We start from the raw sequence: 20,669 nt of genomic DNA, 5'->3' as shown, positions 1-20,669 counted from the left end.
TACAGCAGATTCTGCTGCTTGTTTGACTCTTGCAGTCCAGGACAATGACCTAGCAGAAAACTGTTTTGTTTTGGTTTGTTTTTTTTTCTGGATTAGTTTTCTGCTAGACTGACATCCTCTGATGGTTTGCCAAGGTAACATGAGCATCAGTGCTGGCACAAGGAAGGATGCAGTGTTGCTCAAGAGAGAGAAAAGATAGTAATACAGAAGCATTACAATTAATTCGGTTGGTTGGTTGATGGGTTGTAAACCCACACCTGTGCAACTCCTTATTGGGCTTGCACAGATCAGACACAACTGCCATGGAATGAGGAGACTTTTCGTCCTCCTTTTTTGTTACTAGCAAGATATGTTTGCAGGATTGTTATTTTTATTTTTTTGGATCACTTCAAAGACAAGAAGAATTAATGGCAGCGACGGAAATAGAGTAGAGAAGATGGGAAAGCAAGAGAAATAGCAAGGAATGGGATAGGAAAGGTCATCTCTGACAGCAGCAGCATGACATTACCTCAGTAGCACAAGGTAGTCATGAAATCATTTGCTTGGGTGCTGCCAGCAGCTTGCAGGTGCTGCCTCTAAGCCAGACAGGGCACAGCTGGGAGAAGGGGTGGTGCCATCCTCTTCCTCAGGTGGGACCCTGGACTGATTCTCTCCTGTTTTTCTGCTTGATTCTCCCTATTAGCTCATGAACTGAAGCTGCTGGGGTAGTTTGGCGCTGGTAACACCTTGACAGAGGCTGCTGGGAGCTGTATCTGCATGCACCAGCACGTCGTTCCTGCACCGCTGCCTGGGGACTCCTGTGTTAACCCATTTCTTCAGTCAGAAGCACCACGCTTGATGGATGGGAGGTGTGTGGAGCCAGCAGAGGAATATGTCAGCTTGTCACGGCATCATCACTTGCTGGTTATAAGCAGTTTCTGGGTTCTTTTGGCAAACTTTCCCAGAGCTCAGGGGCACTCTGAGAGGAGCCACGGGGAGTCTGCATGCTGGACCAGAGGAACTTTCCCCTCCTCAGCAGAAGGGAACAAGAGGACCAAGAAATGAGGCAGCATGCTGAACTGTATAACCATTAGAAACAATAGCTGTTGCACAGTGCTGTCAATCCATGCAAGTAGAAATATGCTGTTTAATTAGTATGATAATTTAAAAATCCTTCCCTAGTGCTTGTCCAGCTCACATGGAACCTCCCCTTATATGCAAAACAGCCTTGCTATTTAAATGTCAGCTTGTGTATACATGCCAGCTGTTAGCTTTTCTTGGGGATCTGAGACAGGTGACATTGCTGCCAATATAAATAATTTTTCAGATTGGAGACTAGTTGGTCAGAGTGTGGTGAGCCTCCCTTTTATCTAATCCAATAGCAGTGCTTTTTGGTTTGTTGTTTGTTCTTTTTTTTGGGTTTGTTTTTTTTTTTTTTTTTTTTTTTTACCTTTGACGTGACTGCCAGGAGACACAGAGTGAAAGAGGTATTTAATTTTATTATTTTTTTTTTTTTTTTTTTTAGAAAACCTTTTTCATAACAGTGGACATTACTAGGAACTAAAAAGGTAAATACAACATTTTGTAGGTTCAAGTAGGAGTGCAGTTTGTGTATTCCTCCACCAAGCATATGCTAAGAAAAATACTGCTGCTTCATATAATTCCTCTCCAGTGCTAAGAAAACCTGCTCGTTAAAGCACAGGAGCTACAGCCAGCCTGAGCCACAACATTTTAAAAGCAGAACTTGATGGATTGTTTAGGAAAGCATGTACTGGGGAGGCTGAAAATCCCCTTGTAAGTGTGGTATGAAGTTTTTACCACAAGAAAAACTTTCTGTTTCTAGCGTGGTTAAAAAGTTTAATCCAGTTGGCTGCTGGATTAAAGTAATTCCAGTTTTGTGCTTTTTCAGTTTTGAATTCTGAATGTTTTAATTTATTTAAAGTTTATTGGTTGACAGGTCTCGCTGATAACTCTCTGACTTTATGTTGAGGGTGATTTATTGGATTAAATATATGTGTGCTGTCTGGCTTGTTAAGAAGTGCCTAGATGCCTAGATTTAGTGTAGGATCTGTTCTAGGGGCATAAGAAGGCTGGGGAGGGAGCACTCTGATGCTGAGCTTTGGCAGAAATAGGCAGAGTCACGCTGTTTAGCTAGGAGAAAAGACTTGCACACAGGACTATGCTGTTTAGCAAGTGTTCTAAAAGTAAACTGGGTCTCCTGTTTCTTAGCCCTATGCAACTGGAACGTGGCTACTCCTGGCCCCCCCTCTATGCACTATCCCAATAGAAATGTCTTATTTTCTTTAAGAGAAACAAGAACTGTATTTCAGCATAGCACTTGGTTGACTTTTATAAGTTTGCAAAACAGTTTAAGTGCAGGTCTGATGTTGAGTAGAGAATGACTGGACCTGGATTCTTGTTCTGCCTTGAAAAGCAGAATTTTCGTTGGGTTTTCCACATGACTCCCCCAGGGTTTTTTGTTTGTGTTTTTCCCCCCAAACCTCCCTGAATTAGTTTTTTTGTTTGTGATCTATCTGAATTCCTTCAAGAACAAGCTGCCTCCTGCAGAGCATTCTGATGGGGACCAAGGGATAGAGTTCATCATACTACCTTATTTCTTCTGGTTTGTTTTTAAAGACATACTGTCATTTCAGCTTGGATCGGAACATGTTAAGGACAGGTTTTTACAGAAGCTGAGGCCAGTGGAAATGTTATCCCTTTTAGTCACTTTTCTTGGAGATAATTAAAGCAAATAAACATGCAAGGGCTTATCCTGTTCTATAGACAAGTCTAAGTGAGCTACCTTGAGGGACAGAAGTGGAAGGAACAAGTACACTCTCTGATATCTACCAGCACCTATCCCTTACTGCCAGTTGGGCTCCTTCCAGACATCAGATCCATCGTATATTCATTTGTTGACAACTGTTATTTCTTTTGACTCTTCTGGTGTGCTGGAAACAGTCTCTGCTTTGGAAATCATTACAGCTGTGTAACTTGAAAACTATGAGTAATGGTTTCCTCCAGTTTAACTCCCCCTTTCTCTTACGTGTTTTCTCTGTGCCCATCTTTCTCCCTGTCTGCCCAGTTCTGTCTGGAGGTGAGGTACTGGATCTCAGTGCAGCAGCTTCCCTGGTGCCTTGGAAGGGAATTGCAGGTAAATGTCAGTCTCCCTGAACAGGACACTCCTCAAGGATAAGCCTGGAAAATAAATTAAAAACTCCAGTAAATACCAAAACGCAAAAGGGAATACTGGCTTAATGGCTACATGATAAATTTCCCCTCTCACTAGCATCTCTGTCATCTGGAAAGATGTTACCAGCTACCACTTCTTCTCCTAGGAAAAAATTGCCATCTCAACTCCACTTCCATTTTCTCACCCTTTTGCCTTATAAAACTACAGCTACCTTTTCTCTCCAAGCTGACTGAATTGATACAGGTCTGAGCAATTGCTGTCAGTTTGTGTGTAGCTCTCCAGTCTCCTGCTTGTGCTTCAGGCCTTTGTGTTCCCAGAAGTTTTCCTTTTTTCCAGTTATAGCTCTTGGTCTTTCAAAAGATATTGCCATGGTCTACTAACTTTGTCTTGCCAATGTCCTTTGCTGGCTGCAACACTGCTATCTTCTTCCTTGCAGGCCAGCCAGTGCTATTTCAGTAGGGTTTGGGAACAAAGTAGCATCATGGATGCATGTATGCATGCCTTGGCAATTTAATCTCAGAGGGGCTGGCATGTATGATTTGAATTCCTGCAGTGCTAGAATATAAGCTTTTGAACACTCTTCATGTGTCTTTCCTGTTGATGATTTGCTATCTTGTCAACGATTTGCTAGCTTTACTTCTCTGTTATCCAGGAGGGTGTAGCTAGTGTTTTTGCATTTGAAAATTGGTAGAGGTCAAGAGAAAAATCAATTCCTTTCAGTTGGCTGGAGAAGTAACTAAAGCAGCACTGGTTTTTGGTGGTTTGTTTTGTTTTGTTTTTGTTTTTTTTTTTTTTTTCATATATTAAGAACTTTAAGCTTATTTAAAGATTCTGAATTTTCAATTCTGTGTGAAACTCACTGTTGTGACTCAATCTCTGCTTGAGGATTCATAAAGGAGAAGGTAGAAGCAGCTGAATACTGACTTTAAGTATGTTTTAAAAAGGATAGAGTTTTTTTTGCAGATGGATACATAGTATGTATGTGTATATATATGCATACAGACATAATACCCACCCTGTGTGTAGGGAGTATATATACAAATGTGCGTGTAAGTGTATACACACACACTCGCACACATCCCTGCTCAGTCTCTGAATAGGTGGAAGAGCTGCTTGGTTCTAGTATTTTCCTCGATTGTAATTGCAGGTGCTGTGTCCAGGAACATCAGGCTTGTTTCTATGGCAGCTATTCCCAGCCTTATCACATCCCACCTTCCCTCAATCCCCATGTGGCAATAAAAGGAAAAGAGGTGTTGTGACACTCACACTGAGCATCCCTTGGAGGGGCTAAGAGCATGGGGAGAGATGTCTGCAGATCACAGGCTCGTTCAGGAGGGACTTGGGTACAGTATGCTGCAGCACGGCCTCCCGTGGTGCTGGTCTCTCGGCTTTGCATTAGGGGCTTTGTGGGGCCTCCCTCTCTCCCCGCCTTCTCTCTCTCCCTCCTTTTTTCCTTTTTTCCCCTCCTTCTTGCCCTGCCCTGAAGCAGGATTGCAGTATCAGAGTGGCATCATGAGCAGGAATGCTAGGGATCCTGTGCTGCACTAGACAGGCTGACTAATCTCCCTTTAAATAATCTCCCTTTAAATAGTCTGGAAGCACTCTAGTGAGCTGTTTCAGGAGCCATGAGAATATAGCCACGACTGTGGTCTATATAAATAGCCAGATCCATGCTGGTAAGTAGTGAACAGTACAGTTATTTGTTCTAGGAAGGTCTTCCTGTTTTCTTCATGTCTCTGCACAAATAGCTGTGATCAAATTCTGGTAACATTTCTGTATAGTAGTGGTGCTGTTGCCTTTTCTCAGACTGTCATATTGTCAGTGACAGTGAGGAGTGAGCAGCTACCCTTTAGAGATAGACTTCTGTCTCTAGTGGCTTTGCATCTGATTGGCAATGGGGCTGTGGCTTGCTGGGGTCTGTACCACTGGCTTTAGCTGGAACAGTGCAGTTCAGACCCTTTTGGTCAATGCTGTGAGTTCAAAAATCTCACTGATATTTATAGCATCTGGAAGGTGGAAGCAAGGAATATTTGAATACTCGCTACCTAGCTATGGATCTCAATAGAGCATAATGTGATGGTCCTGTCCAGGGAGGATGAATTTAGCTTATCTGTGCTGTCCTAACTCGGTAATCAGTGCTGTTTAAATAAATATGGAAGAGTGGAAACTATTCTCCATGTACGTGCATGCACTCTGCAGCTGCATAAGCAATCTTCAGTTTGCCTCCATCTGGTCCTGAATTATCAAGACAGCCTTCAAAAACATAAGGGGCTGATACATGACCCATAGCCGCTCTGGTGCATTCCAGGATTTAGGTAAATAGGAGAATCCTCAACGAAGAGCGCAGCAAGTCTTGCTTCAGCTGAGGTAGGAGGCATTTGAATTTCTTACTCATAGTGTATTGTCATCTTCTCCCTGCCATCCTACCCACTCAGTGCGTCAGAGATCTAAGGCTTGATTTTTACTTTTTAATTTTTTTTTCCTCCCCCCTCAGAGGATATTCAGGCCTTCAGTTTCTAATGCATCATGTCAGAGATCCTTTTTTCTTTCTTTCTTCCCCCCCAACACCCTCTGCTCAGACAGAATTCTCCTAACCAGTGTAAATGAGTTCACAGGAGAGGCTTGGTGCGAGAGGACACGGGGCTGAGTGGGTCTGAGGAGAGGAACAGAGACTTTGTAGGGGCATAGCACAGACAGGTTACACAGAGGCAGCTTCCCTCCCCTAAATGCCCCCTCATGTTTGTCTTCCTAATGTTGCTTTTAAGTCACTGTACAGATAACAAGATTTTTGCCAGGCCAGAAGTCCCACCTAATGCAGTGGGACACCATTCAGACTTCTCTTTAATCTTATGAGGGGAGAGATGTTCTCTTTCTTTCTGTTTTCATGCTCAGTGCTTACCATCCTCAAATAGGGGCACAGCTGGGGTTGAGGATTGCCTCAGTGTGTTGTTTATATGGGATTTTAAGCTCCTATTTGGCAAAGCAGAAGTTCTGTTCTGGGTTTTGGAAGTGCCATCAACAAAAACAATAATGGTCTTCTGAGGTAAAATACCATAATGTTTGATTATCAACGATCTTCTGAATTACAGAGCAAACCCATAAAAACCCCAGCCTGTGAATTTAATTAAAAAGAAAAAACAAACTACAGACAGCTTCTTCATTGACTGTGTTTAGTGTTCTTGCCTTACGTCACTCCAGTGAGATCAACCAGGCTGTTCCTGGGGTGAGTCTGGTCTGGGTTTCCAGCTAGTATGCAACATGTGGGCTCTCTTTGGAAAAGCAGAAGAAAAAGGCAAAGCTGAAAGTAGCAGAAATTATGTTTCAATGCAGGACAGGTTCCACTGAGCAGGGAGGGCAAAAAGCAGTGGAGTCTGCCCCATCACATTTTGCAGGTCTAAGGGTGCAATGCATTTTGTCTTCTTCCCCCTAGCACCATGGCTTCGTTTCCTGTCTTGAAGCAAGAGACGTTGTTCCAGAACAGTACCTGGAGCTATCGAATTCCAGCCCTGCTCTACCTGCCGCGTTTCAGCATCATCCTGGCATTTGCTGAGGAACGAGAGGACGTGGTGGACGAACACGCCAAGCTAATAGCGATGCGCAGAGGCGTGTACGACCCAACCACGCACCATGTTCAGGTACCAGTGTGGGGAGGAAACTGGGGAGACTGCCCACCTGTACTGCTCCCCGGTCCTCAAATGAGTTGAATCTGTTTGCCCTCTCACTGTGGGGGTAGCTCCTCCTTTTTCCTCAGTTAAAGGATACAAATCTGCTTATAATTAATACATGTGTCATAACTGCTGGGATTCAGCCCCATGACTGGGCAGCTGTTGGGGGGACTAAAGTGGGCAGGTGCAGCAGATTCCCTGGGGCTGGCTTTGACCCATCATTGCGGAGCTGGGGAAGCAGATAGGGAGATGGAACAAAAGTCCTGTTGTGACAGCAAAGATGTGGAGGAGAGGCAGAAATGCGGAGTGCCACAGGGTCAGGGAGGAGTGAATTAGCAATCAGTGACTTTTTTTTTTTTAAATTCCTCTTCTTAGGACTAATTTCTGGTTGAAAAAACAATTGAGAACAGCTAGTCTCCCCACGCAAAAGAGTGTTGTCTGGTTTGTCTGTGCCACTGAATTGGCTACCTTATTAATCTACCAGTTATTATTAACAGTTATCTTGCTGGGTGACTGGGGGTGGTGGATACTCTATTTATAATAATTTTTTACATTTGCAAATGCATTAATGTCTGGGGCGGGGGGGGGAAAGTCATTATATCTTTCTATTCCAATTCTTCATTGGTGACTGGTTGTCTTAGATTATAGACTCTTAAGAGCTGGAGTCTGCCTAGCAGAAGCAGCCTCTGAGCACACCTGCAGTGTCATACCATTCAGGTAACATCTTGTGCAACCCCCTGTAATTCAGTTAAGTAGGGCTTAGCTGGTCATAAACTTAGTCATTTGTGTTCACATGCTAGAGCTTCTTAAAATGGAAATATTAAATATTCCAAAAAAGTTAACACTGGTTGAATAGACAAAGATAAGACATTACCAAAAAGGGTAATCAGCAAGTCGGTGTAGAAAAGCTAATTAGTATAATCTTACTGGAAAATACTGCTTCTTTTACCGAGCCAATAACACTATGTAGGAATAATTTTCTAATTGCAATGTTAGTGTTAGGAATGTGATTGTGTTACGTGCTATTCATTTAAAGAAAGACAGGGCTTGGGGGGTAGTTATACCTGCTCTGCGACCTATTTTCTGTGTCGGACAACTCATGGTCCAAATTTACACCCCAGAGTCTGTAAAGCCCTGCAAGCAGCTCTAGCAAGGTGCCTCAATGTAGGCTGGGGTGCCCCACTCACACGTGGATCAAAATGGAGGAATAGGAGTCTGAATGGAAAGGAATTTGTCAGCATCCAGGACACTTGGAAAGGGCTCGGCTATCTAGCCGATTTCCTAAGAAACACTGATACAGCACAGTGTCTGTACCAGCACACTTTGACCACTGGGCATGTCTGTGTGTCATATATATATATATACTTATTTGTGAGAATTTCTGAAAATTCAGCTACTGTAGTTTTTTAAGTAGTATCAACAGACACTAGCTGCATTGAGATACAGAGCTATCAGCTCCTCAATGAGTAGTAATTGAAAAGGGCATGACCCTGTTCGCCACCTGTTTGGTGAACTGCATGTGTCATCCAAATAATTTTCACTTATGTTTGGTGATGCCAGTATACTGTCTTCCCATTTCTTGCTCTATCCACTAACTTGCTTCTCTTCTGTTCTTCTCATGCTCTTCTGTAACTTTTATCCAGGCACCTTCACACTGTAACGTGGATCTATTTGTAATGGTGTGTTTCGTTCTTGTCTCCCTTCACACGGGCCCTGGCAGTGGAATAACATGGAGACCATTGTCAGTGCGCAGCTGAAAGACCACCGATCTATGAACCCCTGTCCCGTTTATGATGAGGTCTCAGGGAAACTGATCCTGTTCTTCATAGCTGTCCCAGGAAAGATCTCTGAGCAGCATCAGCTCAGGACAAAGATCAACCTGGTACGTCTCTGCTATGTCACTAGCATGGACCAAGGACGCACCTGGAGCACTGCCCAGGACGTCACCGATGGTACCATTAGCACTGAGTACAAGAACTGGGCCACTTTTGCAGTGGGGCCAGGCCATGGATTGCAGTTGCTCAACAAGGCCCGGAGTCTTGTGATTCCTGCCTATGCCTATCGGATCTTGGACCCTAAGCAACACCCCACCCCTCATGCCTTCTGCTTCATCAGCTCTGACCACGGGAGAACATGGGAGATGGGGAACTTCGTGGGGGAGGAGAGCGCGGTGGAGTGCCAGGTAGCAGAGGTGCACAGCTGTGGCAGGAAGGTCCTCTACTGCAATGCAAGGAGCAGCAGGGGAGCCAGAATCCAGGCGGTCAGCTACAACCATGGGGTGGACTTTGAGGGGAGCCAACGGGTCGAAATGCTAGTAGAACCTCCCTCTGGATGTCACGGAAGTGTTACTGCCTTCCCACCTCCCCCTGATGTCAGATGCCAAGATAGTTGGTTGCTCTACGCACATCCTACAGACCCAAAGGGTCGAAGAGATTTAGGAATTTACCTCAACAAAAGCCCTTTAAATCCAGCACACTGGACAAAACCAAGCATCCTCTTCAAGGGCCTGTGTGCTTATTCAGATCTGCAGTACATGGGGGTAGGGCCAGATGGCTCACCCTTGTTCTCCTGCCTCTTTGAATATGGGACCCACCAACAATGTGAAGAGATGATCTTTGTAATGTTTACTTTGAAGCAAGCCTTTCCATCAGAGTGCTGAGCCTCGAGCCTTTGCATCAGCATCCCTCTGAAAACCACCTTTGCTGATACTTCTTCCCACTGTCACGTCTCATCTTTCAGCAAAGATTTTTTTGTACTTGTCCTGCACCTTTAGTTTGGCGTTGGCTTGTGGCGTCTGTAGATTATGAAGTCTATTAAACATACTAAAACTTGAACACGTGTTTGGCTTTGTTTTCTGTTGCCTGTTCTCCCTTCTCGCCTTTCCCTTTGGTTGCCATCACATGCTCAGAACAAGCATCACCTCTGCATAGGGCCTCTTCACCTCGAGGCCTCCGATAGACTTGGTTAGGGGTGTGCATGCTGGCAGTGTAGGGACTGTGTGGGAACAGAAGGCAGCAATTTTATGCTGCGCTGTACTTAGTAAGTTGTAGAGAAAGTGCTAGGGAGGACACTGGGCTTACTGCCCTACATCTGCAGTTACCTGCTTCAGAAAACTGCTTTGGCTCTGGTTATGTGCACTGCTGCTTGCAGTCAGTGTAGCACTGACTGGCAACTCTAGCTTTTGGGGCTTGCTGTCTTCTCATTTCAGCAAGGCCATTAGAGGCATTACTCACGGGATATTCCTTTCCCACTTCTGCAGTGGATTTGAGGTTCCCTTGCTGAGTTGCCAGGCCCTCCAGGGACTTCTGGCTAGCTTAACCTTCTTCTTACTTCCCATGCTGTTCTTGCTTATTTGCCCTTTTGCTTACGCTGCACTGAGAAGCTGCAGTTTGTCATGTGTAAGAAAACCACAGCCTCCTGTGCTCCAGCCTCTCCCTGGGCAGTGACAGTAGAACCCATGCAGGACACCAGGACCCCCCTATGTCTGGGGACAGGGCAAGTGAGAGAAATGGCATTTTGCCTGTATCGAAACTGCAGGATCAGGACAGGTCTGCAGAGGGAGCTCCCAATTTATCGTGGGGAGGGGAAATACTCGCTGGTCTTCCCAAGGCAAGTGCTGAACTATGATCCGCGCAGCAACTGCTCTTATCGCTGACAACCCAGTGTCTTGCAAGTGTGGCTGCTGTTATTACAGAGTATTATTGGCATGTAAGGTAGTGTGTCGAACAAATAATCCAGCAAATTGGAAAGGCACAGGTGTCAGAGGAAGAGGACTTGACAAAGCCCAGAGCAGCATGAGTGCTCAAACTGGAAGGCTTTCTAATCTGGACAGATTTTCAGCAGGTTTCTGAAGTAAACAGCCCCAGTTTTGGTGAGAGACTACTCTGAGGCTATGGTGTGATTTGAAAGGAGGCCTTATGCAGTGAGTAGACAAGGGGAGTGACCAGAAGTGAATGGGTACCAAGGAGACACACCAGAGCAGATGGAGCTAGAAAAGCTTCACCCATGCCTCTGGACAAAATTCTGCTTTATGAACCAGTCTGTGATTGTTTGCTGTGTGCTGTATTCCGTGTGTGTGCATGTGTGGAACATCTCCAAGAAAAATATGTATGTTTGTTCTATTGGTGAACAAAAATACCCGCTTCCCAGAGCACTCTCAGAACGCATCCCCTTTGGGGAGCACTACCAGGTCTCATAGGACCCTTTGCACTGTCACTTTCCAGGTCTGTGAGTCTCTGTTTAGTGTCCACACCCTTCCCTTTAATTGCTGATAGCTTTCAGGGGTGGTGGGAGAAGGAGCCCTGGTTTCTCTCACTATCAAGGTTTGTTTCAGGGCACCTGGAGGCTGCAGGCACCGAGGGAGTGAAGAGATCTCATGGCCTTCGCATACACACCTGTAATTTGCCAAGCCTTTCCCAAGCAGCAGGTCAGTAACACGCTGGGCTGGAGTAGCACTGGATGGCTCACCTAACCAGTACTTTGTAGGTATTACTCATGTGCTCTTTAGATGTAGGCCAGAGTCTAAATACACGTTTGTGGCCAGTAGCCTGTTACTGATGCCTAATGAGGGAATGTTATATTTAGACTTCAACAAAGCTAACTGCTCTCCTATAGACTTAAACTCCCTCGTCCGGCATACTGTGAAACACTTTTGTTTCATAACATGAAAATGCATATTTGAGAACTTTTCATCTGACCAAGCCTGACAGTGCCTGCACTAATGCAGTGCACAGGCTGGATATATGTGGGGGGGTTTGGGTGACCACTGTGCATCTCAGCTGATGCTACAGACAGTAGTTATCCACTGGTTCTGGGCAGGCTGGTGAGTTCACAGCCAGCTGGTATAATACTACCTGGTCATCTGTAGTAAACCCGGTTTAGATAAAGTGTTTATTATAATGTCTGAGAGACAGCTTGGAATAATACCCTAATGTGGGGAAAAATAATGTTTGCTTTGTCCATAGGCTGCCAGGGCTGCAATTTTTGATTATCCAACATCAAAATGTGTCCCAGTTCTTTGTCTGTGGCCTCATTCTCTCAAGTAAGTTTAAATGAAATACTGCTGCTGCTGCAGTTATCTAAAAGCTTCTCTTGAGTCTGGGTTAGATTTGTCTGATGGATGTACCCATTATTCTTTTGTTTTACAAGGATAGCTCTGACACGGTGCTTTGTCCTAACTGTGGGATGACAGTGTAGACTACTGGAAGCACATCCTATTCCTTGTGGAAACCTTCGGGCTGTGCCAGCTACATTTGTAGTATCACCTCGCGTGTAACTGATGCAGGCAGATCACTGCACTCCCCCTCTATGGCAAACATTCTAGCTCCCCTCTGGATAACTTCTCTAATCTCTTCTTCCTCAGGTCTACTCACTAGTTTTCTCTGACACAGGCAGGAAAGGAAAGAAAATGGATGGTGTAAGTATCTCTGGCAAAACTGCCTCTTGTCTCTGTGTGGGACAGAAGTTACAGCTGTCCTTTGGGGATCAGGTACTTCAGGATGCACACACACTTGTGTGCTGACCACGCAGGGATCGGTCCTTCTCCAGCGCTGCAGAATGCACGTGCCAGCGCCATGAGAAGTAAAACAGACGCCATTTCCTCTTCAGGCAGTGTTGCGAATGAACCACTGGGAATCGCAGAGCTGTTTGTGTTAGGGAATTGGGATTCACCTTTTGAGCAGCTGGAGCTGTACTGTGCTTTCGTTTAGGACCAAGAAATACTCACAGAAACTGGCCTGCACGTCTTATTGGCATAATCATCATGCGTGTTTGGATCCCATCCCCCTTGTTTATGTCTCCAAGGAGTTGTGTGTGGCTGGACAGGGGATTTACACATTTGAAGGAAATAGAAGCAGCTTGCTACATTCTGAAGTTGGTGGTGGGTTGGATAGGAGTTAAGTATAGAGCTAATCATACTCAGATATCTAACCAGGACTTGTACCTCTCTGTTGTCTTGTGTTAACTTGCAGTAGGTCAGGAGAAGCACTCCAAACACAGTTGCATTCCAGCAAAACTCGTGGTGAGCCGCCGCCCTGTCCACTCTGCATCCACATGTGTGTCCGTTGCATGGAGAGCACTGTGAGGTCAGGCAGTGGTTTGACATGCAGAGCTGTTCTGCTTCCTGCTGCAGCTGTGCTCCAGAGAAGCTACTGTAAGTATCAGAAATCCCAAGGAGCTGGTACAAGTGAGGCTAGCAGCACACTATGGCCAGGCAGGACTGTCAAAGGAGCCACACAGTCCCATTGCCATATGCAGACAGTCTTCGTAGTGGGAAGAATAGGGTTTGTAACCATTCTGTAGCTCACAAGAGGTTACAGCTACTGTCCACACAGAGCCACTTCATGGCATTCAGCATCTGACTCCATTTAGGCACCTGAATCCATGGGAGGTTGGCTCCTAAAGCCCTGTGTGGATCTGGGTGAAGCTGAAGGGCAGGTCCAGCTGAGCTAATTTTGGTCTGTAGACAGTGCTTGCTCAGCATGGACAGGAAGCCCTGCACATTGCAGTTCTGTCCATTTAGCAGGGTCCTGTGCTGGCCGCACAATTTTGAATTGCTGGTGCCCACAGTTTAATCTCAATGGCAGAGATTAAGCTGGACACTTCAGGGCAGATATCTGGGTAACTGAAAGGAACCAGGAAGGCTGGCAGGAACGAATGCTGGGCTGTACTGGTTCACCCTCTCCATGCCCACAAATTTTAGTCTCTCCCAGTTCGGTGATAGGCTCTGCTTTCTCCTGCCTTGCTGTCTATGCTGTGTACAGGGGCAGCACCGCGCACGTGATCCTGGTACTGATTCCAGCACTTCTGGCTCTGGGAGGTGAGGGTTGCATGGCACTATCAGCATCTGTGCCTTTCCTGGGGACTCTCCCTCTGTACTCCTGAGTCCCAAGCAGAGTCCCAGCTCAGCTGCTGCTTTTAAATATTGCTCAAACGTGGGTGTGTTGAAGTGCCGCCTTCAAAGGCAGACTGGTTGAAGGTACAGGATAGGCAACCAAATTTGCAGTACTCCTGTAGCAATAACCTTGCTTGCTGCAAACGTGCCCCTCGTTGCTCTACCTTGGAGATGCAGCACTGAGCATGCCATGCAGCACACACAGATGCACAGAGAAAGAAAAGGGAACTGAAAACTCCAGTTCTTCCCTCTCTGACGCACGTAGCTCTGCTCCATCCCACCTTTGGGGATTTAGAGTAGGAAAGATCTCTGAATCCAGCTCACAGTTGCTGACAGGGAGCTTTGGTCACAAATCCCCAGAGCAAATCAGCCTCTGAGTCTGCTTCTGTGCATGGGAACATACAGGGGTAATGTTTTTTCCAGATCCATGAAGTTGCCTCCTCACACCTAGCTAGATGCGAGGACCAGAAAGGCGGGAATGGGGCAGTCAGTGCTAAGTAGCCTAATGCACAGTGTGTTTCTGATCAGTCTGAGATTGATTTATTCCCCAGGGAGACCTGTAGTGGGTAGGACAGACAGGACAAAGATGGAAACTCAAACGGTCTGGCAAGAGATTGTAAATGGGATGTCAGGCCACCAAAGCTGGGGGCACTGAATCATCAGGGGAGCAGAAGAGATCCCCAGCTGGGACTTTTTGATACAGAGTATTAGGACATGAAAGGGGATGGAAAGGCAGGGAACAGGGACTTGCTAGTCACTTCAGCTGCAGCATGAAGAGGGAGAGCAGGGGCTGCAGGAACATGTCACGCTCACTCTCTGAGCTGTTTGAGTTGAGGAAGTTGTCCGCGGCTGAGTTTCCTTTCCCTCTCTGTACTATTGAAACAGGAAGCTGGTGAGCTGAAGCTGCCTGATCGTTACACACAGACACACAGGCAGCTCTGGCAGCTCCTGTATTGGCATTCAGGTTTCCTCCAGCTCCAGCGATGGATCAGTGCTGGTACCACGGCAACATCACTCGCTCCAGAGCCGAAGACCTGCTCTCCAAAGTAGGCAAGGATGGCAGCTTCCTTGTGCGGGCCAGTGAGTCAATTGCTTCGGCATACGCACTCTGCGTGCTGTAAGTACAGCTTTCAACCTCGCGCTTCACGCGGACGCTTTTGTCCCCGCTTGTGCAGGGTGTTACCCCCTGCACCCTCTCCAGCACAGAGGCAAGCAGCCACTGTCCCCGCTGGGAAGGTGCAGCCCACATCAGAGCACGGCTGGTTTCACCTGACTGGGCCACTGGATGGGGAAGGGTTGGGAGCAGGGCCAGGCTGAACAAACCCATGTTCCTTTACTGCTGTAGTGCTCACGCTACTCTTGCCCCTGATTCAAAATGAGAGAATAATCGAATATACTGTGGCTGTGCTCTGAGAGAAAATAACCTCTTGTCCTCTTTGAGCCTGTTAACAGCTTGGGTCAGGTATTTACATTTAACAACTCAAGTACTGAGCTTGGTACCCTCCCAGGCACTTTTCTTGCTCTGGTTCAGTGTGTGTTTGACCCACCTGCTTGTACAGTGCTGTGTCCCATTCAGCAAAAAGCTTGATATAGTTCCTGGAGCTGTACATGATACAGCCGGCACAGCGATGATTCTACCTGCATCATTAATGCGACTCACGAGGTAAATATTTCATGTCGGAAATAGGGAGAGGAGAAGAAGTGCTGGCAGCCCTGACCCCCTCCGTTCTGGGTTGGGGCTGGGAACCAGAGAGCAAGGCCTCCTGCCCTGGCTTTGCGAGGGGCAGGTGTTATTCCTGGAGGCAGCAGTGCAGGGGCAGGAGGAGATTGAAGTCAGTAGGTAAAGTCTGAAGCATGTGACTTTGCATTACAGAGAGATAAGAGAGTTGCTCCCTGCTTAGGAGAGATCAAGAGACCCTCTGTGGGACCCTGTTTTGCCTGTCGGATCCTCTTTGCTGCCACTGTGTAGCATATTAATAAAACTTATTTCATCCTTACCCCACATTCAATTACAAGCAGGTTTCTCAGTGTAGTTTCTTTCTGAACGTGTATTTCTTGCAGTGGCAAAGGTGGTGCTGCTGTTTATAACTCTGGTCTAACTGCTTGTCTCTGAGGTCAGACTTCTGGTGACAGCACAGCCTGTTGCAGAGGATTCATCTGCAGAAAAGCGTGGGGCTAGGTAACTGCCCTGTAAGCGTAGGTGTTGGACTGTCAGAGATCAATGGTTGGGTAATGGAGGTTCACGAAGTGTGGAAAGTCTCTCTGCCTGCCGATTAAGGTGTTTGTAATAACATGGGAAGAGGTTTGTCTTTCTGGGGAGCAAAGAAAGAAGGGTGGCTGCAGAGGAATAGCCAGGACAAGCAGGAAGAAGGACGGGCAATCATGTAGCACGGGCTGAGGGCCCAAGTTGCAAGTCAGGGAACTTTTTACTAGAATAGGCTGTTGCTTCCATTGGGTGTTTTTAGTGTGACCCCTTTGATTTGCCTTGTAATCAGTATGGACACAAAATATTTTTACAAAGTGATGGTGGGGATGATAGAAAGGGAAGGTGCTGTAAAAATGTCTACTAACATGCATTTGCATAAGTTTTTCCATTGTAAATGTTTACGCAGCCAACTTTGAAAGCCTTTTGTGACTTGAGAGACATGGGATCAGGAAATAGAAACAATATCATGACCAGGATTTTCTGAACCGGGAGCCAAAGGTTATGTTCTTAAATCCATTCTGAGGTGGCTAACATGAATGGCTTGATTAAAGAAGTGGGGAGCACCCAGCCTTGTCAGCCAAGAGCAGCCAGATCTGTGGTGTGAAGGGCTGGCATTAAAGTCTCGTATCTGTAGCTACACAATGTAAATGTCACACAAACTTCTGTCAAAGTACCTAACAAGCTTTCAGCTTGTGCTGGTTTGCAGTTAGTTTGCGAAGAGAAAGGGTTAAAGGTGGTGAATAAGTTTTTCCCTCTGAATGTCATCTTGACAAAATGGGCAGCTTTGCTGAAGCTGAAAACTTCCTCAGAGATATATCAGTTTCAGCTGTGTTATTGACTGGAAGGTGTTTGAAGTTTGAGCCCGTTCAGTTACTTCTGTTTAAAAAACAGGGAGTCTGGAGACAAAGAATGAGAGAGAGGGGGAATTGAGAGCCCGACTGCAAAAGGTTTTCACAAAAAGAGAATTATGTTGAAAGTGAGAAAGTGTCAACTGTGTATAGATAAGGAAAACAAAAAGCCATGAAATTTGCTCTGAAAAAGAAGTGTCATATTCTACAATGCTCTAATATTTGTTGGGCAGATCAGTCAAAATCCAGCAGAATCACTTACTATATCATAGAATGAAATAGTGATTTTCTTGAAGAGCTACTTTAAGAAAATAGGGTTTGTATAAGTATAGACAAGTAAAGGAGGTGTATTTGCAGGGCCTTTTAAGAGTGCGTCCCCTCCTTTTCTGAAACTTAGAGCAGCAGCATTTAATTTAGCAGAGAGCTGAAACAGTCAGCAAATGCAGAGGGAATGCTCCTCCCCCTGCACTGCTGTCCTCTGCTCTACTGGTCACACTGCCCCATAAAAGGCAAGAAGCAAAGCTATTTTCCTCCTCCTCTCTCTGTGCCCAGATCATTTGATCTGCCAGTTTATTGACAAGAAACAGGCTCCTTAACTTACCTGGAGGTTAACTTGCCTGGATCCTGAAATCAAAAAGACCCTGATTAGTGGTCACAGCGTGCTGAACCTGAGCTGCTATCATTCCTCCAGGGGATCTTCTGTTGGTGGTTCCCATGTGAATGGCTGCAGGATTAACAACGCCTCTAGAGATGTCCCCCAAAGGCTAGCTGCAGCTTTGGGGTCCCTCTCTGAGGACACTGCCTGTGAGATATTTCCAACCCTGTGGTGAGATGGCCTCTCTCATGGTGCACATAGCACCATGCCTAGCACGGCAGTCCTGCTTAGGATTTCCAGGCGCTCCCAATATGCACATCATCACCTCTGCATAAAAACACATACAGCAGGAGAGGAAAGAGAAAATACAAGCCTCATCCTCCTTCCTCCTCTGGTTGGTTGAGAGGACAGGGAGATGACAAAGTACTTGAAGACATGTTTAAGCTGAGGCTGATGTTATATTTAACCTCCACAAAGCCTGAATAGTGGTTGAGCAATTCTGAACTCAACCCAGTTTTTAGGGAGGACCTGGAATGTGACAGTAATTGGGACCACATACTTTGACTGTCAGGACTCTGAGAAGGGAAAGCCTAAGGGTAGAAAAGGAGTAAGAGCCCCAGTCTTCTCCATCCACATGCACTAAATTAGTGGACTGCTAAAGAGGATTCCTGCTTATGATCCTAGGAAGTGTTCTTCCATGCTCCCGTCTCACCCAAGAGCCGTTCTTTCCTTGCTCTTCCACTGATCTCACCTGTCCTCAGCTTAAGCCTCTTTACAGGTGTTATGACAGCTGCCTCATAAGGCCTGTGTGATGGGGCACTTTCTGTGAAGGTAAGAAGGAGGGTCCTCTTGTGACACAAGAGCCATTGAGCTGGTTTGTTTATCAGTTTCATAATCTCCACACGCAGAAATTTTCTCTCATAAGCTGCATAAGCAGTTCTGCTTAGCTCTGTTTGCATATCAGCAGGAGGAAATGGTGTAAGAGAACTGCATTGACAGATAAAAACAAAACCCATACCCTTCCTTGGGGCATATCCTCATCTGGTGTCGATTGCCCTGGACTTGGTGAAATTAGCAGTGTTGTGCAATCAAAAGAAGTTGGGGACCATGTCTGTGACTTCCAGCTCTGTACCAGATCCTCAGATGTGTGAATGAATAGGTGCCTGTGAAATGGTCCTACATTGCTTAGTGAAGTGGTACTGAGCTCTGGGAGCAGTTCTAATTCCTCTGTGTCCTTTGCATTAATGCCATCAAAAGATATAGGTTCATGTGGATACATGACAAAATCCTCCAAACACCCTGAAAAAACTCAGCTGTGATTTATAAGTAATTTCTTTTCATTTCCAGTTGCTCATTGTGACTCCCTGTATAGGGCTGCCTAAAATCCTGGCGATCTATTTTTCTCTCCCCTGCATGGAGTGATTCTGAAAGGCCTATAATGAATAAACTCACAACATAATTGTAAAAGAGATGAGGATGTTTTATTGATCTGCCTGATCTCCCCAGCTGGGGAGCTAACCTCAGCCCACATTTCATGATGGTTCCACAGGTAATGCAGTCTTTCTGTTACAGCCAAGGAAGCTCTGAGAATGGATTCTGGTTTTTCCCTTGAGGGGAAGGGGTTGAAACCGGCATCATTGGCTGGCTTAAAGCCATATTGTATGTTTTAACCGAGTGCTTTGCGGGTGACTTAAAAGATTTGAACAATTTGTTGTTCACTTGGGAGAAAGGTTAAAATATATTTTTTATTCAACACTTCTTGGGCAAGCTCCACAAAGATCAGCAGCTGCTGCTGAAGGTTATGCTTCCCACATGCCACATTACAGCACTGCTCAGGCTTCCCTTGGGCTCTTGTGCATTCATGTGGCCCTTCACTGGGCAAAAGACTCCTCCACCTCCCCTTAAATAAGAATCTCATTGAATTTAGCTGGCACAAAATGTTTGTTGTGGCTGAGGCTGACCTACAGGTGCACATGTACAGTGTGTATCCACACCAGGATAGTGAGATGGGTTTTCATTTCGGTTGTTGTTCAGGATTTGTGCATGAAAATGTGCCTAGCAATCAGCTGTCTTACTGTGATTTAGCTGAAATCTATTATTTGGGTTTTTTTCCCAATACAAGTCAATGCACATACTAGACCTTCAATTTACTCATTCATTGCTGATTTTGGTCCAGTGTCTTTTGGATTTCTGCTGTTCCTTTCCTTCCTGAGACGCCCACTCTTCTGACAGCTAGAGCCATTTGGTGTTCTCTTTTTTTCTGGCCTGAAGAAGAGTTGAATAACTCACTTGAGGCTGATGCTGGTATCACTTTCTGCAGTGACATCTGCAAACATGTCTCAGTGACCAGGAACACTTCAGGTTTGTGTTCACAGACTCCAGGGAAAGAAATAAAGAGAAATTATTAAAAACCTTGTGCATGAAGCCATCTATGTGTCTCCAGATCTTCCAATATGGGGAGGGGTGCCACAGCGTGATTCCTTTCTGGAAAGCTCTAACCATATCTCCTCTCATCTGTTCCAGGTTCCGGAATTGCGTTTATACCTACCGAATTCTGCCGGACAAAGAAAATAAGCTAATTGTCCAGGTAAGCCATGCTGTGTACTATTTGGTCCCACAGAGATGCACCTAAGACCACTCACTGCTTTTTTTCAAAGTAGTTCTAACACCAAGAAAAAAAGGATATAAGGAGTTAAACTAAGGCCCATGTCCATCACAGTGCTAGTCTCCAGGACACTGGTATGGAGATTTTAGTCTCTGGTCCACTGCTGTGGCCATCAGCACACTCTTTAACGTACATGCCTTCAATTCAGTGCCATGTTTTATGTAACTGAGAACCTCAGCCCATGGAGTACCTTTTTCTCTGAAGCCAGCTTCTTATCAATACATCGTGGATCTTTTCAATCCAAAATTTCAGTGCAATTTACCTACACCCAGAGAATGTAAATTGAATTGTAGTCTCAGGATCCAGAAAGGACCAGGACTGAGAGCAGGAGTTTCATACCTGTTTATTCCTGTTCTGCTTTAGGATTCTGAATGAGCTACTTCCCCTCCCTGTACCACTTCTCAGCCCCTTGTTTTCCCAATATAGAGCATGAAGCTCAGGGTGGGGAAGGGGAGGCATGGTCTCTTACTTCCCCAAGAAGGGGGCATGGGTTTACTAGGAGGCAGGGAGGGCTGTAAGCCTACCCATCCTCTTAGCACAGCCAATGCTGCATGGGCATTCCCTGTAAAGTGAAATGCCCATGATACCCATGTGCCCCAGTCTGCCCTGCTATTCAGAGTGGGTCT

The 20,669-nt window shown here is 45.8% G+C and overlaps 2 protein-coding genes across 14 annotated transcripts in view; both read left to right on the top strand.

Moving 5' to 3' along the window:
- The window catches only part of NEU2 (neuraminidase 2), a 39,892-nt gene extending 30,221 nt beyond the window's left edge, over positions 1 to 9,671 (top strand). For 5 of the 12 annotated variants that reach the window (XM_032990564.2, XM_032990561.2, XM_032990563.2 and 2 more), the window contains 2 exons: positions 6,603 to 6,807; positions 8,558 to 9,671. In XM_032990564.2, coding sequence (XP_032846455.2) covers positions 6,603 to 6,807; positions 8,558 to 9,496 — 1,144 coding nt within the window. In that variant the 3' untranslated portion in view covers positions 9,497 to 9,671. Of the gene's footprint in view, positions 1 to 682; positions 849 to 1,301; positions 1,467 to 1,504; positions 1,548 to 3,064; positions 3,134 to 4,800; positions 4,849 to 6,602; positions 6,808 to 8,557 lie in introns of those variants that run through there. The other 7 variants (XM_032990556.2, XM_032990560.2, XM_032990557.2 and 4 more) reach the window with 5 other exon arrangements.
- The window catches only part of INPP5D (inositol polyphosphate-5-phosphatase D), a 63,789-nt gene continuing 49,847 nt past the window's right edge, over positions 6,728 to 20,669 (top strand). The window contains exons 1-7 of one of the 2 annotated variants that reach the window (XM_032990555.2): positions 6,728 to 6,807; positions 11,171 to 11,263; positions 11,802 to 11,878; positions 12,200 to 12,253; positions 12,807 to 13,021; positions 14,615 to 14,846; positions 19,902 to 19,965. In XM_032990555.2, coding sequence (XP_032846446.1) covers positions 14,713 to 14,846; positions 19,902 to 19,965 — 198 coding nt within the window. In that variant the 5' untranslated portion in view covers positions 6,728 to 6,807; positions 11,171 to 11,263; positions 11,802 to 11,878; ... (1 more) ...; positions 12,807 to 13,021; positions 14,615 to 14,712. The remainder of the gene's footprint in view (positions 6,808 to 11,170; positions 11,264 to 11,801; positions 11,879 to 12,199; positions 12,254 to 12,806; positions 13,022 to 14,614; positions 14,847 to 19,901; positions 19,966 to 20,669) is intronic. The other variant, XM_032990554.2, reaches the window with a different exon arrangement.

The sequence above is a fragment of the Tyto alba genome, unplaced genomic scaffold (assembly GCF_018691265.1).
Source record: "Tyto alba isolate M040663 unplaced genomic scaffold, T.alba_DEE_v4.0 Super-Scaffold_10, whole genome shotgun sequence".
Classification (NCBI taxonomy): domain Eukaryota; kingdom Metazoa; phylum Chordata; class Aves; order Strigiformes; family Tytonidae; genus Tyto; species Tyto alba.
This window is presented reverse-complemented; position numbering and strand designations above follow the sequence as displayed.